At 37.8% G+C, this 23,022-nt stretch overlaps 4 protein-coding genes across 9 annotated transcripts in view; 3 read left to right on the plus strand and 1 right to left on the minus strand.

Moving 5' to 3' along the window:
* LOC107596973 (snRNA-activating protein complex subunit 5-like) overlaps positions 1-3,371 on the plus strand; it is a 5,453-nt gene extending 2,082 nt beyond the window's left edge. For 2 of the 3 annotated variants that reach the window (XM_016287854.1, XM_016287855.1), the window contains exon 4: positions 2,494-3,371. In XM_016287854.1, the coding sequence (XP_016143340.1) occupies positions 2,494-2,670 (177 nt within the window). In that variant the 3' untranslated portion in view covers positions 2,671-3,371. Of the gene's footprint in view, positions 1-490; positions 607-684; positions 760-2,493 lie in introns of those variants that run through there. The other variant, XM_016287852.1, reaches the window with a different exon arrangement.
* Positions 3,372-4,639: 1,268 nt separating this feature from the next.
* On the plus strand, positions 4,640-12,327 carry lctlb (lactase-like b). 3 transcript variants are annotated; one of them, XM_016287846.1, is made up of 15 exons: positions 4,640-4,804; positions 4,904-5,133; positions 5,299-5,459; positions 5,547-5,634; positions 5,716-5,825; positions 6,627-6,755; positions 6,844-6,939; positions 7,030-7,084; positions 7,159-7,320; positions 7,396-7,670; positions 7,831-7,957; positions 8,294-8,493; positions 9,910-9,973; positions 11,765-11,809; positions 11,956-12,327. In XM_016287846.1, the coding sequence occupies exons 2-15, from the start codon at positions 5,004-5,006 to the stop codon at positions 12,069-12,071; spliced, it is 1,758 nt and encodes a 585-aa protein (XP_016143332.1). In that variant the 5' UTR covers positions 4,640-4,804; positions 4,904-5,003; the 3' UTR covers positions 12,072-12,327. The 3 variants fall into 3 exon arrangements, with proteins under 3 accessions (XP_016143332.1, XP_016143331.1, XP_016143333.1); XM_016287845.1 differs by having other exon boundaries at positions 4,954-5,133; XM_016287847.1 differs by lacking the exon at positions 11,765-11,809 and having other exon boundaries at positions 4,954-5,133.
* zwilch (zwilch kinetochore protein) lies at positions 9,579-17,118 on the minus strand. Its single transcript, XM_016287848.1, has 19 exons — positions 16,935-17,118; positions 16,769-16,808; positions 16,593-16,682; positions 16,381-16,499; positions 16,084-16,274; positions 15,918-15,997; positions 15,682-15,837; positions 15,504-15,575; positions 14,911-15,004; positions 14,675-14,727; positions 14,399-14,501; positions 14,234-14,313; positions 13,937-14,093; positions 13,762-13,790; positions 13,527-13,663; positions 13,166-13,261; positions 12,919-13,034; positions 12,709-12,805; positions 9,579-9,844 (listed from the first exon to the last, which is right to left on the minus strand). The coding sequence occupies exons 1-18, from the start codon at positions 16,982-16,984 to the stop codon at positions 12,714-12,716; spliced, it is 1,755 nt and encodes a 584-aa protein (XP_016143334.1). The 5' UTR covers positions 16,985-17,118; the 3' UTR covers positions 9,579-9,844; positions 12,709-12,713.
* Positions 17,119-17,555: 437 nt separating this feature from the next.
* LOC107596972 (60S ribosomal protein L4-B-like) lies at positions 17,556-22,946 on the plus strand. Of its 2 annotated transcripts, none has more exons than XM_016287851.1 (10): positions 17,556-17,604; positions 19,753-19,924; positions 20,100-20,206; positions 20,988-21,126; positions 21,418-21,542; positions 21,624-21,753; positions 21,941-22,097; positions 22,323-22,406; positions 22,586-22,706; positions 22,791-22,946. In XM_016287851.1, exons 1-10 carry the CDS (start codon positions 17,602-17,604, stop codon positions 22,881-22,883), a joined length of 1,131 nt encoding a protein of 376 aa, XP_016143337.1. In that variant the 5' UTR covers positions 17,556-17,601; the 3' UTR covers positions 22,884-22,946. The 2 variants fall into 2 exon arrangements, with proteins under 2 accessions (XP_016143337.1, XP_016143336.1); XM_016287850.1 differs by lacking the exon at positions 17,556-17,604 and adding an exon at positions 18,678-18,774.
* The last annotated feature ends 76 nt before the right edge of the window (positions 22,947-23,022 follow it).

A 23,022-nucleotide genomic window follows, 5' to 3' on the forward strand; every position in this document is an offset into this window, starting at 1 on the left:
AAGTCAAGTCGTTTAGTTTATGAGGCTAAAAAAGAAATAACGCTAAACGAGATCAGTTGCTTGTAACCGTTTTTATTTCCGCTAGCATGCTTGCTAAATGAGCTGAGTCTGCACAGTGCATTATTGTAAGATGTGTTCCGACTCGGGTTTACATTAGAAAATGTCAGTAAAATAACCGTTTAGAAGATGCATTATTTATGTATATTAAAGGTCTGAATAAAACTCGATAACTCATGGAAGGCCAGCGTAATTCCCAGGAAAAGCAACAGAAGCCTTTAAACCACAGGAGATCAGGAACATGATGTACTCATGAACCAAACAGCAAACACGACTACAAACTCCATCTTACTGGCTGTACAGTTCATTTCAGCATTGTTTAAATGTAGTTTGTAGTTCATAAAAAGCTATACATGTTTGTTTCTTAATTCCGGGCTGAACATGTCCTGTAATAGAGCAAACTAAAGACATTTTCTTCTTGTTTTATGTGCAGTAATGCTGTAGAAACACTCATCCATTATGCTGAGTCGCCTTCAGGAGCTCAAGAAGGAAGAGGAGACTCTTCTGAAAATAAAAGTCATGCTGCAAGATCAGCTCAACAGACTTAAGGTAAGAACAGTCGTGTAAAAAATGTCATTGTGGTCTCTGAGCATAAAACTGATCTCTGTATTTGTTTATGTTCATCAGTTTGAGGAAGGGACCCTGAGGTCAATGATAAATGCCCAGTCTGAAGAAAGCCCAAATGAAGCCCCTGCCCCTGAGGTAAATAAACAAAATGTTGTTCTTCCATTATTCTGAACTGGTGATTTACATTAAAGGAGTGGTACACTTAATAATATTTTATAATAAAAGTAACAGTAAGTATATTTTGTGCTCCTATTTTCTTTTAACCTATTATTTTTGTTGAACATTTTTTCATGAAACACTAGGCAGAATTTCTAAGTTTGCTTTTCATACAACAGATGTGAATAGTTATTTATACTGCAAAACGTCATAATGGGAAAAAAGTGACGTGACATGGGGCCAAGTATGGTGACCCATACTCGGAATTAGTGCTCTGCATTTATCCCATCCTAAGTGCACACACACAGCAGTGAACACACACACACCGTGAACACACACCCGGAGCAGTGGGCAGCCATTTTTTGCTGCGGCACCCAGGGAGCAGTTGGGGGTTCGGTGCCTTGCTCAAGGGCACCTCAGTCGTGGTATTGAAGGTGGAAGAGAGCGCTGTACATTCACTCCCCCCACCGACAATTCCTGATGGTACGAGACTCGAACCTGCAACCTTTGGGTTACGAGTCCGACGCTCTACCATTGTGACGGGGCTGACGAGACGTGAGACGTGTGGATCCATCTGCAGGCTTTATTAAAGAGACGTGGTAAACAGGCAGGGTCAAACAATGGCAAACAGGTATATGGCGGGCAAAACACAAGAATAGTCCCAGGGCTAGCGTAGGTCACCAATCGGCAGACAGAATCACAGGGGCGAGACGAGAGGGAAAAATCCAGGAAAACAGGCAAGGCAAAACAAGGAAAACACAGAGACTCGGTACGGGGTACGGGCTAAACAATACTCAGCAGAGAATAGTGGTTTGAGTGGGTGTTATATAGTGAGTGAGGTGATAAGAAACAGCTGTGTGCAATCAGTGCAGCATGCAAACCGTGCAATGAATGATGGGATATGTAGTCCGGGGTGCTATGCAACAGTTTGTGTTGTGCGAGAGTCAATGTAATGGAAAGGGTGACCTCTGGTGGTGAATAAACGGAAGTCCATGGACCGAATTCGTAACAACCATTTGGCCACGACTTTCCCATCGACTTCCCCAAAAAGCATAATAAATTCACATTTGTGGTCAATGCCTTTAAACTTGCTGCATCGTTATTGGTCACATGACACAATCAGGTCAGAACAACATGAGATTAAATTATGATAACATTTTCAGATTACACTACAATTCAAAACTTTGGGATCAGTTTTTTTTTTTTATATGAAAGAAGTTAATGTTTTTATTCGGCAAGGAGACAATCAATTGATCAAAAGTGACATTAAAGACATTTATAATGTTAGAAAAATATTCTATTTCAAATACATGCTATTCTTTTGAACTTCTAGTCATCAAAGAATCCTTAAAAAAAAGTATCATGGTTTCCACAAAAATATGAAGCTATTTTCAACATGATTTATAATTTGACAAGTTTCTAGAGCACCAAATCAGCATATTAGGATCATGTGACATTGAAGAGTGGAATAATGGCTGCTAAAAATTCAGCTTTGCCACCACAGGAATAAATAACTCAAAGTTATTTTAAATGACAATAATATTTCGCAATATTACTGTTTTTACTGTATTTTTAATGAAATAAATGAAGCCTGGGTGAGCATAAGAGACTCTCTTCAGAATTATTAAAGCTATTCTTTTAAAAACAATTTAAGTTAAGACAATTAAGATGTTTCTCTTGACAAATTATGATGTTTATATTTGTTGTGCGCAGGTGGAAGTCAACCTAGATGATGAGACTGAGATCAACCAGACCAAACTAGTATTAGGCGCTCAAACAGACTATGACATGGAAGAAGAAGAGGAGGAGGAAGAGGATGATGACGAGGATGATGCAGATGACGACCTCGATATGGTGCTAGAAGATGAGGAAGATGAAGATGACTACTGACTGTGCCTGCAAAGACGGCGTTATCATTTACTCCTGTGTTTAGGTGTGTAGTTTGCACATTTGGCATGCTGAAAGAGACTACATCAGTCTCTCTGTCTTAGATTGGTGTTGCTTTAGATAAACTGTTGGTTCACCCATCTATAAAATCCTCCAAAAGTATGTGTAGCACAAATACAACTCCTCCTATTACTGTGCTGTTGGCCAAGCCTGCACTGTATGTATTTTTTTAAATACATACATTAAAGATTGCACCAATTCTATTTCATGGAGTTCACCGAGTGATGCTGTACTAAATAGGCTTTATTTAATATTGTATTGTATTGCTTTCAGATTGAATGCATTATGATTATGAAGCTGATGATAAGTATTATGTATGTACATGTTCCTGTTGTGAGGTATTCGCAGAGGTACTTTTTCTATTTGGAGTGAGTGTGTGGACTAGGCTGTGTGTGCGCATGGGCATGAGAATTGTTCTAGCTGAGCCAGTATTCTAACTTTTTTGTACTTCATGTGCAGCATTGTTAATATACAGAGAGTTCCTATGTTTTCTTAAAGAAAAACATCTTTTCTGCAGATTTTAAAGAAGGTGCTCAGCGTAATTGCATTTTAAAACACTTCAACTTAGCACTGTTTCTTTAACAGAGCGATGCAGGTTGTTTGGTTAGGTGTTTTGGTGTTGCCTTGATGTAAGTGTATGATGTGTGAATGACATTTTTACATTACACAGTAGGTACATGCTAATAAAGGCGAGTATGATGATCAGATATGATGACAGATGCATTTCCTCTGTTGGCCTGCATTATTAATATAATAAATTACAGTTTCTGTGACAACAGACTTCTGCCCCCTCCTAACCACAGCATAAACCTGCAATGCAGTAAAAACACTACCAGCATTCAGTATTTTCAAAAAAAAGCTGTTAACAGTGTACTACGCTTCACAAAAAGGGGCACATCTGGAGACAAATGAAGCCACAATAATGGATTAATTTATATTCTTATAACTTTAAGAATGTTTAATATTTATATGTTCTTAAAGTGCAAAATAGAATGTTTTAGAAATAAATACGTATATCCTATATATTGTGCAAAATAAATGTTAATATTAATGTTTAATATTAGATTTTTTTTATATAGAAAGCAAGGTTTATGGATATATCAAACATTTTTTAATTAGCGATTCAATTTTAACAATGTACTACACTTCACAAAAAGAGCAGGGTCTGGAGAAAAATGATGCAACAACAGTATATAGATAATATAGATCGTAATCTAATAACTTTAAGAATATTTAATATTTATATATTCTTAAAGTGCAAAATAGATTTTAGAAATATTTGTTTTAGAAAAAATAAATATATGTATATCCTCATATATAGTGCAAAATCAATTAAAACATTTTATATTTTTATTTATAATTGTTTATTTAATACAATTTTATTTCTATTATTTTATATAGAAAGAAAGCGTGCTTGTAGATACATCACTTTTTTATATTTGTAGTTCAATTTTAACAATGTATTACACTTACATTGTCTGGAGAAAATGTTTTTTGGGGGGTTTTTTGCAATTTAATTTTAATTTTTATTTTATCTGCAGAATCCCACACCTTGAATTAATGTAAAAAACTGTGATGTATCCACAAACCTTGCTTTCTATATAATTTAATACATTTGTAATTAATTTTTTAATTTCCTCCATTAATTGCTTTTTAAACATTACTACTTGCTAAATACAAGTTGTGGATTACTCAATCACAATAACTCAATAACATAAGAGTCAGAGTAAGACCTGAAACCTGTTGTATAATATTTGAGTCAGTTTCTCCCACCTGTCATTGTTGTTGCAACATTAACTTTGCTTACAGAGTGAAACCCTTGTTTGTGGGAGATCTGTCCACCATTGCAAAATGTGATCACAGTCCATTGACCCTCAATAGGGAGGCTTTTGGGTCTACAGTGGGGTCATGGGACCACCTTTAGTACAGCACAGCGCTTTGCCACCCAAGCTGAACAGTAACAGACTCTGTATGGAAACCTTCATACTTTAAAACTGGATGTGATATCAAGGTGTGGGATAGTTTTCATCAATTTTAAAGGCAGTTCCATCTGGAATCAATGCAAATTCTGAGAAAGGTATGTTCAAATCAAAAGTACGAGTTTGAAAATGTAATTTTCTAGATGTTGGAAAAAGGTTTTGATCATTCATTACTGGGCAAACTGCATTGTGTTTAGTAACAGCGATGAGTGATGTCTAGTGAAACGGTAACTACCTCTCAAATCAGGAGAGCGTGGTACTGATGAGAGTCACTGAGCTGGAGCTGAGATCTGGAATATGATGCTGTCACACCGTGTTGGACGAGCTTGTCATGTGCTTATGCTGGTGTTGTGTCTGTCTGCGGCTGAGGACTTCGACTGGTCAGCGAACAACCACGACTCCTTCTATTATGGCACTTTTCCAAATGGTATGATGCCACCATTACTAAACGGATTCCTTTCTCAGACATTATGGCCTTTGGGAAATGAATTGATCTGCATGGATATCAATGATGAAAGTTAAATACATTAACTGACAAATAATACTTAATGTGAAAGAATTGTATTCTCTACCGTTTCACTTTATTTGTCAGGATTTTCGTGGGGCGCCGGCAGTTCAGCCTATCAAACAGAAGGAGCCTGGGACAAAGATGGGAAAGGACTGAGCATCTGGGATGTGTTTACTCATAAGAAGGGAAAGACGTTCTTGAATGACACTGGAGACTCTTCATGTGAGGGATACTACAAATTCAAGGTGACCATACTGGGTTTTGCTATGACATTGAATATGAAATGCCCCAGCTGAAATGCAACAAATGTTTTGCTTAATTTTCTCGCATAGGATGATATTTCATTGATAAAAGAGCTGAATCTGAGTCATTATCGGTTTTCCATTTCCTGGCCTAGGATCATGCCAACTGGAATCAGGTGTAAGTATCCATACTGCTGGCTCTAGGTAGGATTTTTATATATTCCCAAAATATTTGACCTCCACTTTTGTGTATTTGCAGCTGACCATGTGAATGAGAAAGGAGTGAAGTATTACAGTGCTCTTATTGATGAGCTGCTTGAACACAATATCACTCCCATTGTGACCCTTTATCATTGGGACCTGCCACAGGTGTGTATTCCTGAATATATCCAATAGGCCTACTAATAGCGCTATTTAAAATATTATATTCTGATTTATTTAACCTCTCTAGAACGTTTTGATGAATAGATCTTAAATAGCATATTTTATTTGAACTAAAACAAGGCTGTGAGGCAGCAGACTGTTCAATGGGCTTTAATGCTTTTGACTTTTTGCTCGTTCAGATAACGCAACGTTGTGTAATAAAAGTAATAAGGACATAAAACAAAAACTGTGGAAAACGTGCTGTAAAAAAATAGACGTGATATCGTGTGTCATATTTACTGCTGCTCGACGAAATGTTCCAAGTGAAATCCAAAAATCCATCGGGAGTTTCACGTGAGAGTGGGAAAATTCCCAACGTCAATTTAGCAACGGTTTTAAGGATGTGGTTTCACTGCGATGACCAACAAGTTGCTTGGTTAGAATGTGATTTCTGTATGTGCTGTGCTTTATATATCTCATACATCCCTACATATTAATTTTAATTGCTTTTTTGCCCACATAAAGTCCGAGTTTTGCTAATGTGGCAGCAGAACACAATTCGCCTGTCCATCACCGCCTCCTTTTCATTTTCTAAACAAAAAGAGCCAATTCGATTCATTTTATATTTACTTAACCCTCTCAACAATATTTTTATACAATATCTGTCAAGATTTGACAAGTAAAAAGATGAATACACGTTTAATGAATTTCATTCATCCACTCTATTGACTGCAGTAATAATGGATTAGTCTATAATCTTTTTAGGAAGGTTTTATCATTTATCAATTTGTCTGTACATTTGGACAGGTGTTGCAGGAGAAATATGGTGGATGGCAGAACATCAGTATGATTAATTATTTCAACGACTTTGCCAATCTTTGCTTTGAACGCTATGGGGACCGTGTCAGATACTGGATAACTTTTAATAACCCATGGGTACGTTCACTCTATTCATCTCTAGTTAATAACAGCGAATTAAAGAAATGTGTAAAGGATTAGGTTATTAATGCTCATTGTGTGTCAGTCAGCGGCAGTGGAAGGATATGAAACTGGAGAACATGCTCCAGGACTGAAGCTCAGGGGCACTGGGGCCTACAGAGCAGCTCACCACATCATTAAGGTAACACTTAGCTTCCCTGACATAATATTGTATCATAGTATTTCAGAATGGAGTTACTGTACAATACTGTTTGTGTTGGTTTACTAACAGGCACATGCTAAGGTTTGGCACACTTACGATACTCAGTGGCGAAACAAACAAAGAGGTATGAGCTTTCCAGTATCTATAAGTTTATTAAAAATCACACCCTCTGAACCCTCTGGCTGCTTTCTTCTCTAGGTATGGTGGGTATTTCACTGTCCGGGGACTGGGGAGAGCCTGTGGACATCACTAACCAGAAGGACATTGAGGCTGCAGAGAGATATGTACAGTTTTACATAGGCTGGTTTGCTACACCCATCTTTCATGGAGATTATCCTCAAGTGATGAAGGATTTCATAGGTACTATTGCTATGTTGAATATGTGAGGTTAAGAATGGTGCAATCCAGCATATTAATAACAATTTTGTATCCAAGGGAGGAAAAGCGCACAGCAGGGTTTGGGAACGTCTCGCCTTCCCACCTTTTCTTCTCAGGAGAAGAGTTACATCAAAGGCACCTCTGATTTCCTAGGTGTGGGGCACTTCACCACACGCTACATAACCCAAAAGAGCTTCCCTTTCAACCGTGGCTCCACCTACTTCTCAGATCGGGATGTAGCAGAGCTGGTCGACCCACGTTGGCCTGATCCTGGTTCGGAGTGGCTCTACTCGGTTCCTTGGGGTTTCCGCCGTCTGCTCAACTTTATAAAGGTGCACAAAGGCTGTCGTTGTTTAAAAGGCATTGTTTCACATCATTTCCTCATGCTGAATCTTTGATCTTGTTTCGTAATATATATTTATTAGTAATGTCTTTGTGACAGTGTCATGTCATGAATTGACAACTTTTGACTTGCTCTTTGACTTTCTAAAGACTCAATATGGGAACCCCATGATCTTCATCACTGAGAATGGGGTCTCAGAGAAGATGATGTGCACAGAACTGTGTGATGACTGGAGGATACAGTATTACAAGGGTTACATCAATGAGATGCTCAAAGGTAACCAGTCCAAAAATGAGTAAAGGGATGGGTCACCCAAAAATGGAAGTTCTGTCATCATTTACTCACCCTCATGTTGTTTAAACTAGTATGACTTACTTTCTTCTGAGGAACATAAAGGATCATTTGAAGAATGTTTAAACTGTTTTTGTCCATATAACGGAAGTCAATGGGGTACAAAACAATATTGGACCCCATTAACTTTCGTTGTATGGACAAAAAACAGCAACACCACATGCATTGAAAGTCATACAGATTTGGAATGACATGATGGTGTGTAAATGATGACAGAATCATCACAAATTATACTGTATTTTATTTGTTGTTAACCTGCAGCTATCAGGGATGGAGTGAATGTAAAGGGCTACACCGCTTGGTCCCTTCTAGACAAGTTTGAGTGGGATGAGGGCTATTCAGAGAGGTTCGGCCTGTACTATGTGGACTTCAGGAACAAAAACAAGCCTCGCTACCCCAAGGCCTCTGTTCAGTTCTACAAACGCATCATTAAGTTTAATGGATTTCCCAATCAGAGAGAGGTACATCTATTTTGTTGAAATAAGTTTACATTATGAGTTACTTAAAAAAAAAAAGAATGAAAGGCATAATTACCTAGTCCTAGAGATATATAAAAGTAATATGTTTCTTCTTCTTATATTTTCTGTTTTAACATAAAATGTCAGTTTTATATTTTGCAACGACTCTAGCTAAACCATAAATACACGTGCTGCACATAAATTAATATTTGGGTTGAACTGTTCTGGAACAGTGTTGTAAATACAACTTAACCACTGATTTCTAGTCGTATCCTCTTTTGGAAGGCCAACAAAGTAGTTTCGCTTTTACAACGAAACACAGCGTCACACGGCGGCCTTGAGTGAGTGGCGGCCGGCGGGCTTGCGGCAACCACATATGATGACCCCGGGCTGGACTCCGCTTTGTCCATGATGAAAGCCAATCTGACGATCCACAGCGCGAAGTTGATGTATTTCCTCAGCGACCAGCACAGATCAGCTCCAGGCTTGACGAAGCGGATATCGTCCTCTTTTGGAAGACCAAACAAAGTAGTTTCGCTTTCACAACGAAAAACACATGGCGCCTTCACATCATGGCGGTGGCGGCAACAACAATACTACAGCCAGAATAAAAGTTATGCCTTCTTTCTTTGCGTGAACATTTGGGTGGCGTTATGCAAATCTTCCCACATCTTGACGTAGACATGTGGGGGCGTGTTAGAACGAGCCGCTTTAGGTAGGCGTGGTTGACTCTTAACTTTTATAAAGAATATCTCTTTGGATTTGAGACTTTAGTCTTTGCAACTTTACAGATCTTCTTTATGCACCAAGAGCTTGTAACACTTCAAAGAGAAAGGAAAAATTTAAATCGCATCATATGACCCCTTTAACATTTTGAATGAACTGATTCTGCTCCAGATTGTTTGACAGCTGTCTTGCAGTACTATTTGGATTATTAGATCATCTGTTTTGGTATTGAAACTATTTAGAGTCAATGAAAATGTTTGTGGAGTCGAACATTTCCAATTAAATACCCATTTAGGGTGAATACACCAACAACCTCATTTGGTTATCTACCAACAAAACCATCTTGGAGAACCCCCAAGATTAGGATGTCATTACCATATAAATGGTATTTTCTAATTATTTTTCTGTCGTCTTATATTGAACAAACTCTAGTTGCCTTGGACATGTTCCAAATGTTTATTTTTAAATGATACAAAAACATATAAACCATTTTATACTTAAATGTGTATATAAACTATGTATAAAAGGTGGTGTAATTAACTGAATTAAACAGTCAATTTAAATACCATAAAAAGACAGATTATGGAACAGAATCCTGAAACGAGTGCCCATCTGCGCAAGCCTCTATCTGTAAGAGAACAGTATGAATAAATGAGACAATGACTGTATGCTCTGAATCATCATCATTGGCAGGTTGAGAACTGGAAAACGAAGGCTACAGAGACTTGCTCCACCAGCAATCAGCTCCTGGCTGCAGGTCAGTGGATCATTGATTCGAACTTAGTTGAAGAACCGGGGCAAACAAGGAAAAATCCCATTTGTTGATCACAGACTAAAAGAAATCATCATGTAGCCTTTAATCAAGAACAAATTCAATGGGAACAAATTCCTCTTGAACAGTGCATGAGAACATTCCTTGTCTTCATCTGGATCTCCACTGTTTTATTATACTAACCTCATTTGTGGTTTGACTAGGTTTCTACTTAGCTATTAGTGTCCATAGGGACTCGGTATGCTTACCCTGAGAATGGATTGACAAAGACTTTTGGGGAGGTCTGAAACAGAGACTGAGCTGAAACCTCTAACAGGATTTTTCTATGTTTGCCCCTCCAGCTAGAAGCAAATCCAAGGAAAAGAAAGATCATGTAGAGATGCCAAAGGTTTGACCAGTGCATGATGAAGTTTAGACACTAGGGTGCACATAGAAGTAACTTATTCTTTTCAGCTTGGAAAACTTCTGACAAAGTCTATAAAAAACCCTCAGAATGATTGTGTGGTGTAGTTGGATAAAAAAAGAACATTAAGCAACTCCAGTTCTGGTCGTCTCTGATCTTGGGAAGCTGAAATGTCTCAAGTCTTCAGGGGCCATATTCTGCAAGCTTCAGTGAATGATGTTAAAATGGCTCAATAGTACATATATTCTTAATTAAATGTCACCATAAAGAAATAACCAGATCGGCTATTGGAGCACCTTTGATTAAATGGTCAATGCACCGCGAAGCCTTATTTCATTAGGACGAGCTATAATAGAGTGCAACAGTGCTCACCCAATTTTCATGGACTTGGTTCTGAAAGTTATGTTTCCCATTCATTTTACGTTCTTTCTTTTTTAAAGAGACATAGGCTATGAACCAAACCAATCAGCAAAAATGCAAATCATAACATTACAAACTTGAACTTTAGAAACAAAAAAATATTTGAACATTCTGCAAAAAGACAAAAGGTACAAGACAGTGTACTGAGGGAAAGAACAAAAAAAGAAATTTGGCATGCTTTGCTTGTTTCAATTCTCTGATTGGAGATTTGCAGAGTCTTGGGCAATGTAGTTTTTCACCAGAAAGGATGTGTTTAAAATAATAATAATAATAATAATATTATATATATATATATATATGTGGTCTGATGGCTTCAACAAAATAATATATCATCATATACCATCAATGAACAACTTCGTAGTTTGTCCTTTAAAGTTTACAAGTTATCATTAAAAATAATAGATTTTTATTAAATTATTATTTATTCATTTTTTTAATGAATGGGAGTTTTTTTACTTGTGGAACCTGACAGTTGCACACTATTATTATAATAAATTACATGCTGTTGTCAAGGTTTAATCAGGTGCAATTTCATAAATCACAATGACATACTGCTTATGGACTGGCGACCAGGAATTCAGTCAACATAAACTTGATGAACTGTCTGCCGCTTTGAAGAGAGCCTGCTTTGCTGAAGTTTTGATTATCAGCAAATAATCATCTGATTATCAGGAATTGGAACTCTTTTTAATCAGAACCTTAAAATGTTGCTTTTGCCAATACTCTTAAATACTATTTTGATTAATCAAACTGAAATACTGTATGTGCTGTATAACCCTCAAAAAACAGCCAATACAAGTATAAAACTAAAAGGATGCTTGATGTGGATGGCATGCTGCCCTTTTGCTTATAACCCAGTTGACTGTGCCGCTTTATTGTGAGCTTACACAGCGGCCCTCAAAGGGTTAATGTGTCCTACTGCCGTCCTAAGATTATTTCTCTCTCTTCATTAGAGGAACAGCGGAATACGGCTGCCAATATTCTAAAACTTATTCATGGTAAGCCATCACACACACACACACACACACAATAGCTAGAAGAGAACTCTATTAACCCTTTGAGTGCTCCGTTACGCAAAAGCAGTGTGAAACTGGGCTATGCTAATATGTTTGGTCTGATAAACACGTTTGTGTATACATTTCAGATCCTTTAACCAGCCACATGGAGATGGTGACCGAGGTTGTGGTTCCCACAGTGTGCACCCTCTGCATTTTGATCAGCGCTGTCTTTCTCATGTTCCTACTCCGCAAACGAAACTAGCTGACTTTTTTTAAGGAAACAAACTGAATTCGGTCCTTGTTTCTTGGTTCATACTATTTGCATTAAGGAGGTTAAGGACACTATGCTGAATTTAAATGATATAGGCAAATAGTCATCTGCTTTTGGAAATTACTTCTCTATGTGGACTAAATTAGTTGTTTTAAACCCTGTTGAAGCTTAAACTTCTGCAAACTGAAGTGGTTGCATATACACTACTGTTCATAAGTTTGGGGTCAGTACGATTTTTTTTTTTTTAAGAAATGTATATTTTTATTCAGCAAGGATGCATTAAATGGATCAAAAGTGATAAAGATGTAAAATGCTACAAAAGATTTTATTTCAAATAAATGCTGTTCTTTTGAACTTTCTATTCATCAAAAAATCCTGAAAAAGTAAGACTGTTTCCACAGAAATATTAAGCTGCACAGTTACTTACAACTGTAATGTTTCACAATACTGTTTTTGACTGTATGATCATGACTCTTCTTTAAAAAACAAAAAATGACCCCAGACTTTTGAACAGTATTGTGCATAAACAAATTAAAACCATTGCATAAAAAACACAATAAATAAATATGGTATTTGACATTTGAAATGACATTTTCTTTGAGTTCATTTCTATGATATGGAGTCTTACCAGTGTTAAGTGAAGCTGATGAGACTACAGCTCACCATGGTCCTGTAGTAAGACATCTTCTCACTTTCTCCATTCACAGACTCATCTAGGGGTACATCTGCATGTGTGTGACCAGATCATTTAAAATGTTATGTTTGTTTCAATTAACTCAACAACAAAATACATAAAACTAGAACAGCAAGTGAAAAAAAAAACAGCTAGTGACTTCACCTAAGTCAAAACTAATGTGGTCTACTAGAGGCTTGTCACTGAGATACAATGCTGTCTTGACTTCCTTTGACCCCTGTCCACTGGACACCTCCATAGCCCAAGAGAAAGGTTGCTCCCTGAGAGAATAACAAACAAATATTAATTCATACTTACAAATATCATTATTCGGTTTAATACATCTTACATCAACTGGAAGAATTATACAGAGATAATATGACAGCTCGTAAGAAATGCAGCAAATACTCACTTCTCATAAAAATAGCTAATAAGCGCAGGTTTAATTTGCAGCTGGAAGACATGGTCCTCATCATAGTTGGATGTTTTGTAGTATTGCAAACAGGACCTGATATGAAATATCATGGTTAGAAACATGTAAGATCTAACTACTGAAATTAGTTTTTCATCGGTTTAATTCTCTTGCTATGCACCATCCCCAATGCAATCAAGGGATCTGCAGTGATCTCTGAAGGATATATATAAAAAAAATTGTTCTCTCCAAACCATAAATCATAATTTCCTGTGAAATAAATGGTATGATATATTATTTCTCTACATTTTGAATCACCATTTGATTAATATATAATTTCCGGAAAAGGCAGGAAGCTCACTGAGTGAAAAGGAAGAGGCGATCATGAGGAAGACTGAGGAAAGTGCTGCAGGTGCCCAGGATCTCCAGCAGATGGTGCAGTTTCCTCACTCTCATCACCTGCTCCTGCAGCTCCACCTCTGTGTCCAAGTAGTATCTCTAAATATTACAAATAAAGTGTATAAACAACCCCAGTACATGCTAGTATTTATCTAAATCATAGAAAATAAATTAAAAAGTAAAAAGTAGTTTTCTACCAAATAGTTGAGAGTTGTAAGTTCCTTTCCTAAAAAAAAGAATAACGTCAGAATTAAGTCTGCAATCTGCTTCTCAAAGAGTATCTAAAAACTAACATTTTATTTAGGTAATTAACAGATGAAGTGAACTATAAACCAAAAAACATCTAGATTTGAAAATTGAAAATGAATGTACCAACAAGGTAGTTGATGAAGTCTTTCCTGATCTTGTCCAGGCCGAGCTCTAGCAGCATATTAGCGGGTGTGAGGCCAGTGAGAGGCATGCCGTCTATCTGCTGCTGGTACGACTGCAGGATCAGCTTACTGAGAGTGCTATTGCTGTCTTTGTGGATCTAAGGAAAACAATACCTCATTACATCATTTTTAAATATTTATGCTTAAAAAAAAGGATAAAAATGTTAGATCATGTTTAATCACAATGGTTAACCAAAAACATCTTTAGTGCATTTAAATAGAATGAAGCTCCACACACCCATGGTTTGATTTTACCAAGTTTCACTGCTTTGACAACAATTTTCAGGCATTCTGTTACATCCTGATATGAAGTTACACCTATGAGAAGAAAAAAAATATTACATTTGGTTTCAGTAAAGATGTTTTACTGTATTTCGTGAAAATTCCCAAAGGTAATATTTACTCTTTCTCATCTTCTCCCACAGTTGTTCTGTAAAGTCCAGGTCTCCTCTCTCAATCACCATCGAGCTGAAGGCTGCTATAGCATCTGTCTTAGCTTTTTGTTTCTGTTATAAAAGATCAAAAGGATAGTTCACACATAAATTAAATTGCCATTGTTTACCCATTCATTCATTCATTCCAAATCTGTATGAATCTTTCTTCTTAGGTGGAACACAAACTGAGAATTTACCTAACAATATATAATAAAAGTGAATGAAGAATTGTGCTGTTAATTCACCTCAGACGCTTTGGAAGTGTGTCCTGGTGCTCCTTGTCCAACATTCTCAAGCTCTAAAACAAGGGAGAAAAAAAAAGCTTCATAAACCAGCAAATTATCTCCCTCAAACTGCACACGCTACACTTAAAAGCAAAAAATTCAAGGACTGACCATCAGCAGCATTTATATCCATTTATGGTTTCTTGCTATGTATACAGCACATACAGTACACAAATTAGTCAGCACAGCTGCTGTACCCTCAATGAGTGCTCTGGTCAAGTCCACTGCAGACTGAGTCTCCATTGGTTCCAACCATTCAGTTTCTCCTGTTCTCAAACCCTCTGCTAGAGCCTAGTCAAATGATTTAAAACAAAAACAATAAATGCCGATGGCATGAAAATTATTATATTATAATTACATATGAACAATATAATATAATATATACTGATAAACATTTCTCTATCTAGAATAAGTCAAGTTGTTTATAGTAAAAGTTATTTTTTATTTATGATTACAGAAAAACATTGTTATTGTTAACCAAAACTACTTCAAATACTTTTCATTAATTGAAAAAGCTGAAACAACAAAATATAAATATTACACAACAAACTTAAACTGCTTTTTATTCAAATTAAGTTAAAATTACATAAATTAAAGTACTAAAACGACAACTAAAATTTAATTAAAGTTAAACATAAGCTTTTTTTAAACAAATGACAAAAGCAAATAACACAATTACTAAAAAAAAAAAAAAACCTTTACAATTAAAATGACACCTGAAAATCTAAAAACAAAACACCAAAATAGTATAGAAATAACATTAAAATTACACTGTATAGGAAACACTTACCAGAAGGAACTCCATCTCTTTATAGGTCTGATACAATGGACTCCTTATGTCTCCAACTGCGACTTTGATATTCTGTAAATAGGAAAAAAAAGCTCATCACTTAGTAACCTAAGAGGCAGTATGATCAAAACTTGAGACTAAAGCATCAAAGGCAACTGGATGCGGCACTGATGCTGACCAGAGATGCTTTAGAAGACAACGGAGGACACTCCAATACTTTCTCCACATTATTCCATGTGAGACTCGCTATTACACTGCTCTGGGACTCAAACATCATGCTCTCCTCTTTTAAGGAGCAAAACAGGTTGTACTGTGCATAGCCTTTGGTCGCCACCTGAAAAAAAAATCATAATACTCATAACAGATCCCTAATAGTGAGAAACCTATAGGAGCTAAATGACAAAACATTCTTACTGTAGAAGCATGGTGTCTTTTCTCATGCTCTTGTTTAAGTTCATCCAGTGTGGTGAAAGAGGTTTCATCTCCTGTTGGACCTGCAGAACATTGGGAAAGGTTTTGTCTCTCTTTATGGGTACTTATCCCTTTGAATAATGCATGAGTAACAAATAAGTGCTACTACCTTTGCAGCTGACTGTATACAGTTTGACACTGCTGGTTTTGTTCCCACTATAGACAGTTTCTACTCCAAGCCAGGCAGTAGCACATAGGTCCAATTTGTCACAACGGACCCACAGAGGGTGCAGAGTCCCTGGGGCTTCCACCTGGGGCATGTTGGGGTTTTGAGCCATGGTGTACCAAGACAATAGCTGCCTAGTAAATGAAAGGGAGTAAAATAATGCTTTATAATAGTGCTCAGCTTTCGTGAGGGAAAAAAATTCTTCAATCGTACTATATTGCAACAAGCAACTTCTTTCACCTTGCTTTCATGACAGAGAGAGGCTGAGGTCCTAGATCTTGCTCCACTTTAAAAAGAGTTTCTTCAACAACACTGGTGTCAGCTGTAGTTTCTGTAGCTTCTGGTTCACACTTTGGTTGCTTTTCATTAAATAAGTTCACATGTTATATAATGTTCAGTGTAAATAAGAATAGCACATACTATGTATATGAGGCCACCATAAACTAACTTACTGCTTTCTCACAGACAAAGATAGGCTGATTTCCACCGATTATGTCGTGCAAAAGTTCTTCCTTCTCCACCAGTAGTACTGAAATATCATCCTGAAATAAATAAATAAACAAATAACTTGTTTTCCATACGCATGGCTGAACATCTATCTATTCATCTGCACACATTTTAGTTTTACCATATACGCGCAGTTCTCGCTATTTTCATCTCGACACAACCTAAAACAAGCAAGAAAAGAACACATAAGATAAATATATGAATTACACATAACAAAAAACATGACAGATATGCCAGTTATTCAAGTTCAGTCAATCGCAACAAAAAAGAAAGGTACAATAACTCACTTCAGAAATTTAACGAATGCGTTGGCGTCCGAAACTATTTTTGATCCCATTCCCCTTGTTTTAAAACAAAATATATATTTAATTACCAAATTCTATGCGTTTGAATAAAAAAAACTTACAGGGTTCAAAATTATTTGATTACAGCGCGCCTAATATACGTCACGAGGGTTACGACGCAGGCGTCCTGTTGCCACGCCTTTTCTTGTTAAAAAGTAACGGTCAACAATTCATTTGTAATTAATTTATTTTTTGCAATATTATTTGAAACTAAGATAAAACTAATGAAATACAAAAATGTAAATGCCAAACATTTCTAAACATTTGAATGGATTACTGAAAGTAGATCCATATGACCCATCCGCCAGCTTCCACTAACGTTACTTATATAGTGGCGAAACATACTGCCACGTTTATTACTTTATCGAATGTATCTTATTGCAGTTCACTGTAATTAAAATAATAAATTATACAAAATAATTTTATAATTAAATCTAGATCATGTTTATAAAAATAAGCTACTGACTAAAATGAAGCACAGGCTTGGGCGGAAGTGACATTGGTCGGATGGATATGCAAGTGTCTGTGGAGGGCTTCACTCTTCCTTTTCTTCCGTGGCCGCCATCGAGTTAGGAGCGTGGTTCCTGGCGAGCCGTGAAAACTTACAATAATGGTGAGCACAGAGAATATTATTTCACCGCCTTAAGCGCGTTATACTGTTTTACGTGCATATAATTAATCAGCAGTAGACTTTTGGATGAAATGTTACACGTTAGCTTCTATGCTTGCACTAACAGCAGCTCTCGGGAGCCATTTTGATCTAGTGCGGCGTGTACACACGTGCAGTCGTGATTTGGCAGCTGACTCCGTTTAGAGGTTATTGCCTCGAAATTCAAACACGATTTTAAAGAAATGCTATTCCGTCCTTTTAGAAATGTTAATACCTAAATATAATTTAACAGCCTTGATCATATGTAAGAACATAGTTGGAAATGTTAGCTTGCGTGTTGTGGCCTGGTCTTAGGGTTGAACGCAGACACTTCATTTTAGATTTGCAATAGACCCAAGTATTGGAAGTGATCATTCACTTTAAAATAACAATATCGTTTATTCATCCTTATGATAGTAAAAGGAAGTCATACAAGTTAGAACAACCTTAGGATAAGCAAATAACAACACGGTTGATTGCACACTTAATTATCACTTTAGTTTACAGCAGTTTCCCACTACATCAGGGGTAGGCAAGTTCGGTCCTAGAGAGCCGCAGTCCTGCAGAGTTCAGCTCCAACCCTGAAAACAAAACTCACCTGCCTATAGCCTTAGTAATCCTGTAGACATTGATTAGCTTGTTCAGGTGTGTTTGATTGGTAGGACCGAACTTGCCTACCCCTGTACTATATTTACTCTATAGTTAAATGTTTTGCACACTAATATAATTGTTTATTTTACCTCAAGTTTTTATCTGGTACTCTTGCTATGATGGTGTAATTTGCGTCCTACTCTGTGTTCAGTGACAGTTGCCTGCTGTCTCATGCTAGCACAGAAGGTTGATGAAAACAGAGACTGAGCAAGATTTAATGTTATAACTGATGATTAAACTTGTAAATGGAAATGCCTCAAGTTATTCATACCTCTGTTTATACAAAATAATTTTATAATTAAATCTAGATCATGTTTATAAAAATAAGCTACTGACTAAAATGAAGCACAGGCTTGGGCGGAAGTGACATTGGTCGGATGGATATGCAAGTGTCTGTGGAGGGCTTCACTCTTCCTTTTCTTCCGTGGCCGCCATCGAGTTAGGAGCGTGGTTCCTGGCGAGCCGTGAAAACTTACAATAATGGTGAGCACAGAGAATATTATTTCACCGCCTTAAGCGCGTTATACTGTTTTACGTGCATATAATTAATCAGCAGTAGACTTTTGGATGAAATGTTACACGTTAGCTTCTATGCTTGCACTAACAGCAGCTCTCGGGAGCCATTTTGATCTAGTGCGGCGTGTACACACGTGCAGTCGTGATTTGGCAGCTGACTCCGTTTAGAGGTTATTGCCTCGAAATTCAAACACGATTTTAAAGAAATGCTATTCCGTCCTTTTAGAAATGTTAATACCTAAATATAATTTAACAGCCTTGATCATATGTAAGAACATAGTTGGAAATGTTAGCTTGCGTGTTGTGGCCTGGTCTTAGGGTTGAACGCAGACACTTCATTTTAGATTTGCAATAGACCCAAGTATTGGAAGTGATCATTCACTTTAAAATAACAATATCGTTTATTCATCCTTATGATAGTAAAAGGAAGTCATACAAGTTAGAACAACCTTAGGATAAGCAAATAACAACACGGTTGATTGCACACTTAATTATCACTTTAGTTTACAGCAGTTTCCCACTACATCAGGGGTAGGCAAGTTCGGTCCTAGAGAGCCGCAGGTCTGGCAGAGTTCAGCTCCACCCCTGAAAAAAAACTCACCTGCCAATAGCCTTAGTAATCCTGTAGACATTGATTAGCTTGTTCAGGTGTGTTTGATTGGTAGGACCGAACTTGCCTACCCCTGTACTATATTTACTCTATAGTTAAATGTTTTGCACACTAATATAATTGTTTATTTTACCTCAAGTTTTTATCTGGTACTCTTGCTATGATGGTGTAATTTGCGTCCTACTCTGTGTTCAGTGACAGTTGCCTGCTGTCTCATGCTAGCACAGAAGGTTGATGAAAACAGAGACTGAGCAAGATTTAATGTTATAACTGATGATTAAACTTGTAAATGGAAATGCCTCAAGTTATTCATACCTCTGTTTTTGTTGTTTTAGGCTTGTGCCCGACCGTTAATCACGGTCTACTCCGAGAAAGGGGAGACATCCGGCAAAAATGTGGTTCTGCCTGCAGTGTTTAGGGCTCCCATCCGCCCTGATGTTGTGAACTTTGTGCATACCAACATGCGCAAGAACAAGCGCCAGCCCTACGCTGTCAGTGCACTGGCCGGTGAGTGTTGTTTTAAATACACAGTTGAAATGTCAATTCAATGATGACGTTCCACTTCTAGGTCCGTGTTTCTGACGACTGATTATGTTGGAAGTTCTGAGAGGCATTTGTCTGTCTGATATTTTGCCACGGTATGACATGGTCAAACATAACTCCAAATTGTGTGTCGTTTCAGGTCACCAGACCAGCGCTGAGTCCTGGGGCACAGGAAGAGCTGTGGCCCGTATCCCCCGTGTGCGTGGTGGTGGCACCCACCGCTCCGGACAGGGTGCTTTCGGAAATGTATCCTAAACTATCGCAACTACTTGAACAACTTGTCAAAACGTGATTATAAGCAACCCTTGCTGTGATGGTGTAATTTGCGTCTTACTCTATGCACAGCGACAGTTGCCTGCTGTCTCATGCTGGCGTGGAAGGTTGACGAATATTAAGACTGAGCTGGTTCACAGATACATATTAAAAAAAAATTAAGGCCTGTTCACACCAACGCAAATGTTCAGCATAGTAATTTGATCTGATTTTCGCATTAGATTTGTTTGTTCGGACCAATGAGTAAAAAACAGCAGACGGGAAATGTAGAAATACAGTGGTTTACCCCAGTTACTATGATAAACAGTTCTCTGCAACTTTGTTTCTAACCCATTTATCACAAATTCAAACAGAGTTTACATGTTTTCAAAGCAGTTCAGATTTTTGTATTCACTATGGTGATTATTAAGTAACGCTAAAAAAAGAAGAGCACAGACAGGAGAGCCGGTTCAGGATTATTCTTCTGCTGTTCGTGCCGACAAAACTTTGTAACAGCAGCAGCTCTTGGCATGTGACCAAAAGCGCAAAATTGTTGGCCAGTTGTTTTTGTAGTGCAATGGAAAAGACTTTAGAACAGCTTTCTTTGAAGAGGAAGTCACATTGACGACATGCAAATGTTTGTATCGTCTGAATACACATTAACAGTCATTGATTCGAATCAAAATGCTTAATGCATCAAATTTTCAAACTGAATATTCACTTTTGTGTGAACAGGCCCTTTAGTGTGAAATGTTGACCCTTGACTCCACTGTAGATGTGTCGTGGTGGTCGCATGTTTGCCCCCACAAAGACCTGGCGCCGTTGGCACCGCAGGATCAACGTTAACCAGAAACGTTATGCCATCTGCTCTGCCCTGGCTGCCTCTGCTCTGCCTGCCCTGGTGATGGCCAAAGGTGAGTGAACACATTGTGTCCAGAGCTTCATAATCCAAAAGTTGGGGTCCTTATAATGACAGTGCCTGTATGCACTGTGTATATTATGTGGGTTGCCATTTATTGGCATTCTGCTCACAATTCAGTGCAATAGAAACCCAGTTTGCAGAAGGGCCGAACCAACTATTGGTTTTTCCCTTTCGAATGCTGAACACAGCAATTAATATAGAATATTTGCAATTACTTTAAAGTTTTTTTTTTTTTTTTTTTTTTGTGGTTCCACTGACTTAAAACAAATGGCAAATGTTTCAGGTCACCGCATTGAGGAGATTCCTGAGGTCCCACTTGTTGTTGATGATAAAGTTGAAGGATACAAGAAGACTAAGGAGGCTGTGCTTCTGTTGAAGAAGCTTAAGGCATGGAACGACATCAAGAAGGTGAGTTACTGTCAAACTCTGACTTAAAATGTTGCGCTTTACCAGCATGGAGCCTTTTTGATGCATATTTCTGGTCTCTAGGTTTACGCCTCTCAGCGAATGCGTGCCGGTAAGGGTAAGATGAGGAACCGAAGGCGTATCCAGCGTAAGGGACCATGCATCATCTACAACGAAGACAACGGTGTGACACGAGCTTTCAGAAACATCCCTGGTACGAGATCTTGTATTTTGCAGTTGCTTCACGTGAACACACTTTAAACATGATGATATCCACTTCTGGTCCGTGTTTATGAATCCTATGATTTCAGTGGAAGTTCTGATCCTTAACTTGTATCACGCAAAATTTATGTTGATCCAGATGATTGCAAAATCATGAACCACAAGGTCTCTTTTCTCAGGCATCACACTGCAGTCTGTGAGCAGACTGGACTTGTTGAAGCTTGCTCCAGGTGGACACATTGGACGCTTTTGCATTTGGACTGAGGGTGCATTCCGCAAACTGGATGACCTCTATGGCACTTGGCGCAAAGCATCCTCCCTTAAAGTGGACTACAAGTGAGTTCCCTTACCCTTCGTTCTTATCCTTGTCTGGTTATGCGTTGAACAACAGTGATGAGCTTATACTTAACAGTCCGTGTTTTTGAACGCAATGATATTATCAAAGTTCTGAGTGAAAAATAAGGTGGTCTGAAACCCCACTTGTTCAGATGCACACCTAGATATAAAAATGTGTAGATGTTAAGCATAAACTTTTGGACTTGCCGTCTTGTCATGTTCCAGCTTGCCCATGCACAAAATGAACAACACAGATCTGCACAGAATCCTAAAGAGCGAGGAGGTCCAGAAGGCACTTCGTCCTGCTAAGTAAGTTTTGGTTACTTCGATCATCTATATTGCCAACATATCATTGCAGTGATGAGATTACTTCAGGTCCGTGTTTCTGACTAATGATAGAATAGGAAGTACTGAGCCATCTTGCTTTGAAAGTCTTTTTTTTTTAAGTCTACATAAGTAGGGTAACAAGATTCTTTACACAATTGCAGACACAAGATTCATCGCAGAATACTCAAGAAGAACCCTCTGAAGAACCTGAGAGTGATGATGAAGCTCAACCCCTATGCCAAGACAGCCCGTCGCCGTGCTATCCTGGCACACAACCCTGACGTAAGTACCCTCATGACCCACAAGTGTCACCTATAGTCTGATAAACATGTTAAGCAATTTCTAAATCTGTAAATTTGTGTGCAGATCAAGGCCAAGATGTTGAAACCCAAGAAGAAGGTTGTGAAGAAGACCAAGGCCAAGAAGCCTGCAGCTGCTCCTGTTCCAGCTCAAGCTTAAACCTCATGAACAGACTATGGAGTTCACAAATGATTTTCAAATAAAACAGCTGTTGAAAATTCTGATCTGTCATTTTTAATCCACTGCATACAACCTAAGCACTGCCGCATTCCGTTAGTTGTCATGTTAAATAAATCTT

This window comes from Sinocyclocheilus grahami, unplaced genomic scaffold (assembly GCF_001515645.1).
Source record: "Sinocyclocheilus grahami isolate Dianchi unplaced genomic scaffold, SAMN03320097.WGS_v1.1 scaffold225.1, whole genome shotgun sequence".
Classification (NCBI taxonomy): Eukaryota; Metazoa; Chordata; class Actinopteri; order Cypriniformes; family Cyprinidae; genus Sinocyclocheilus; species Sinocyclocheilus grahami.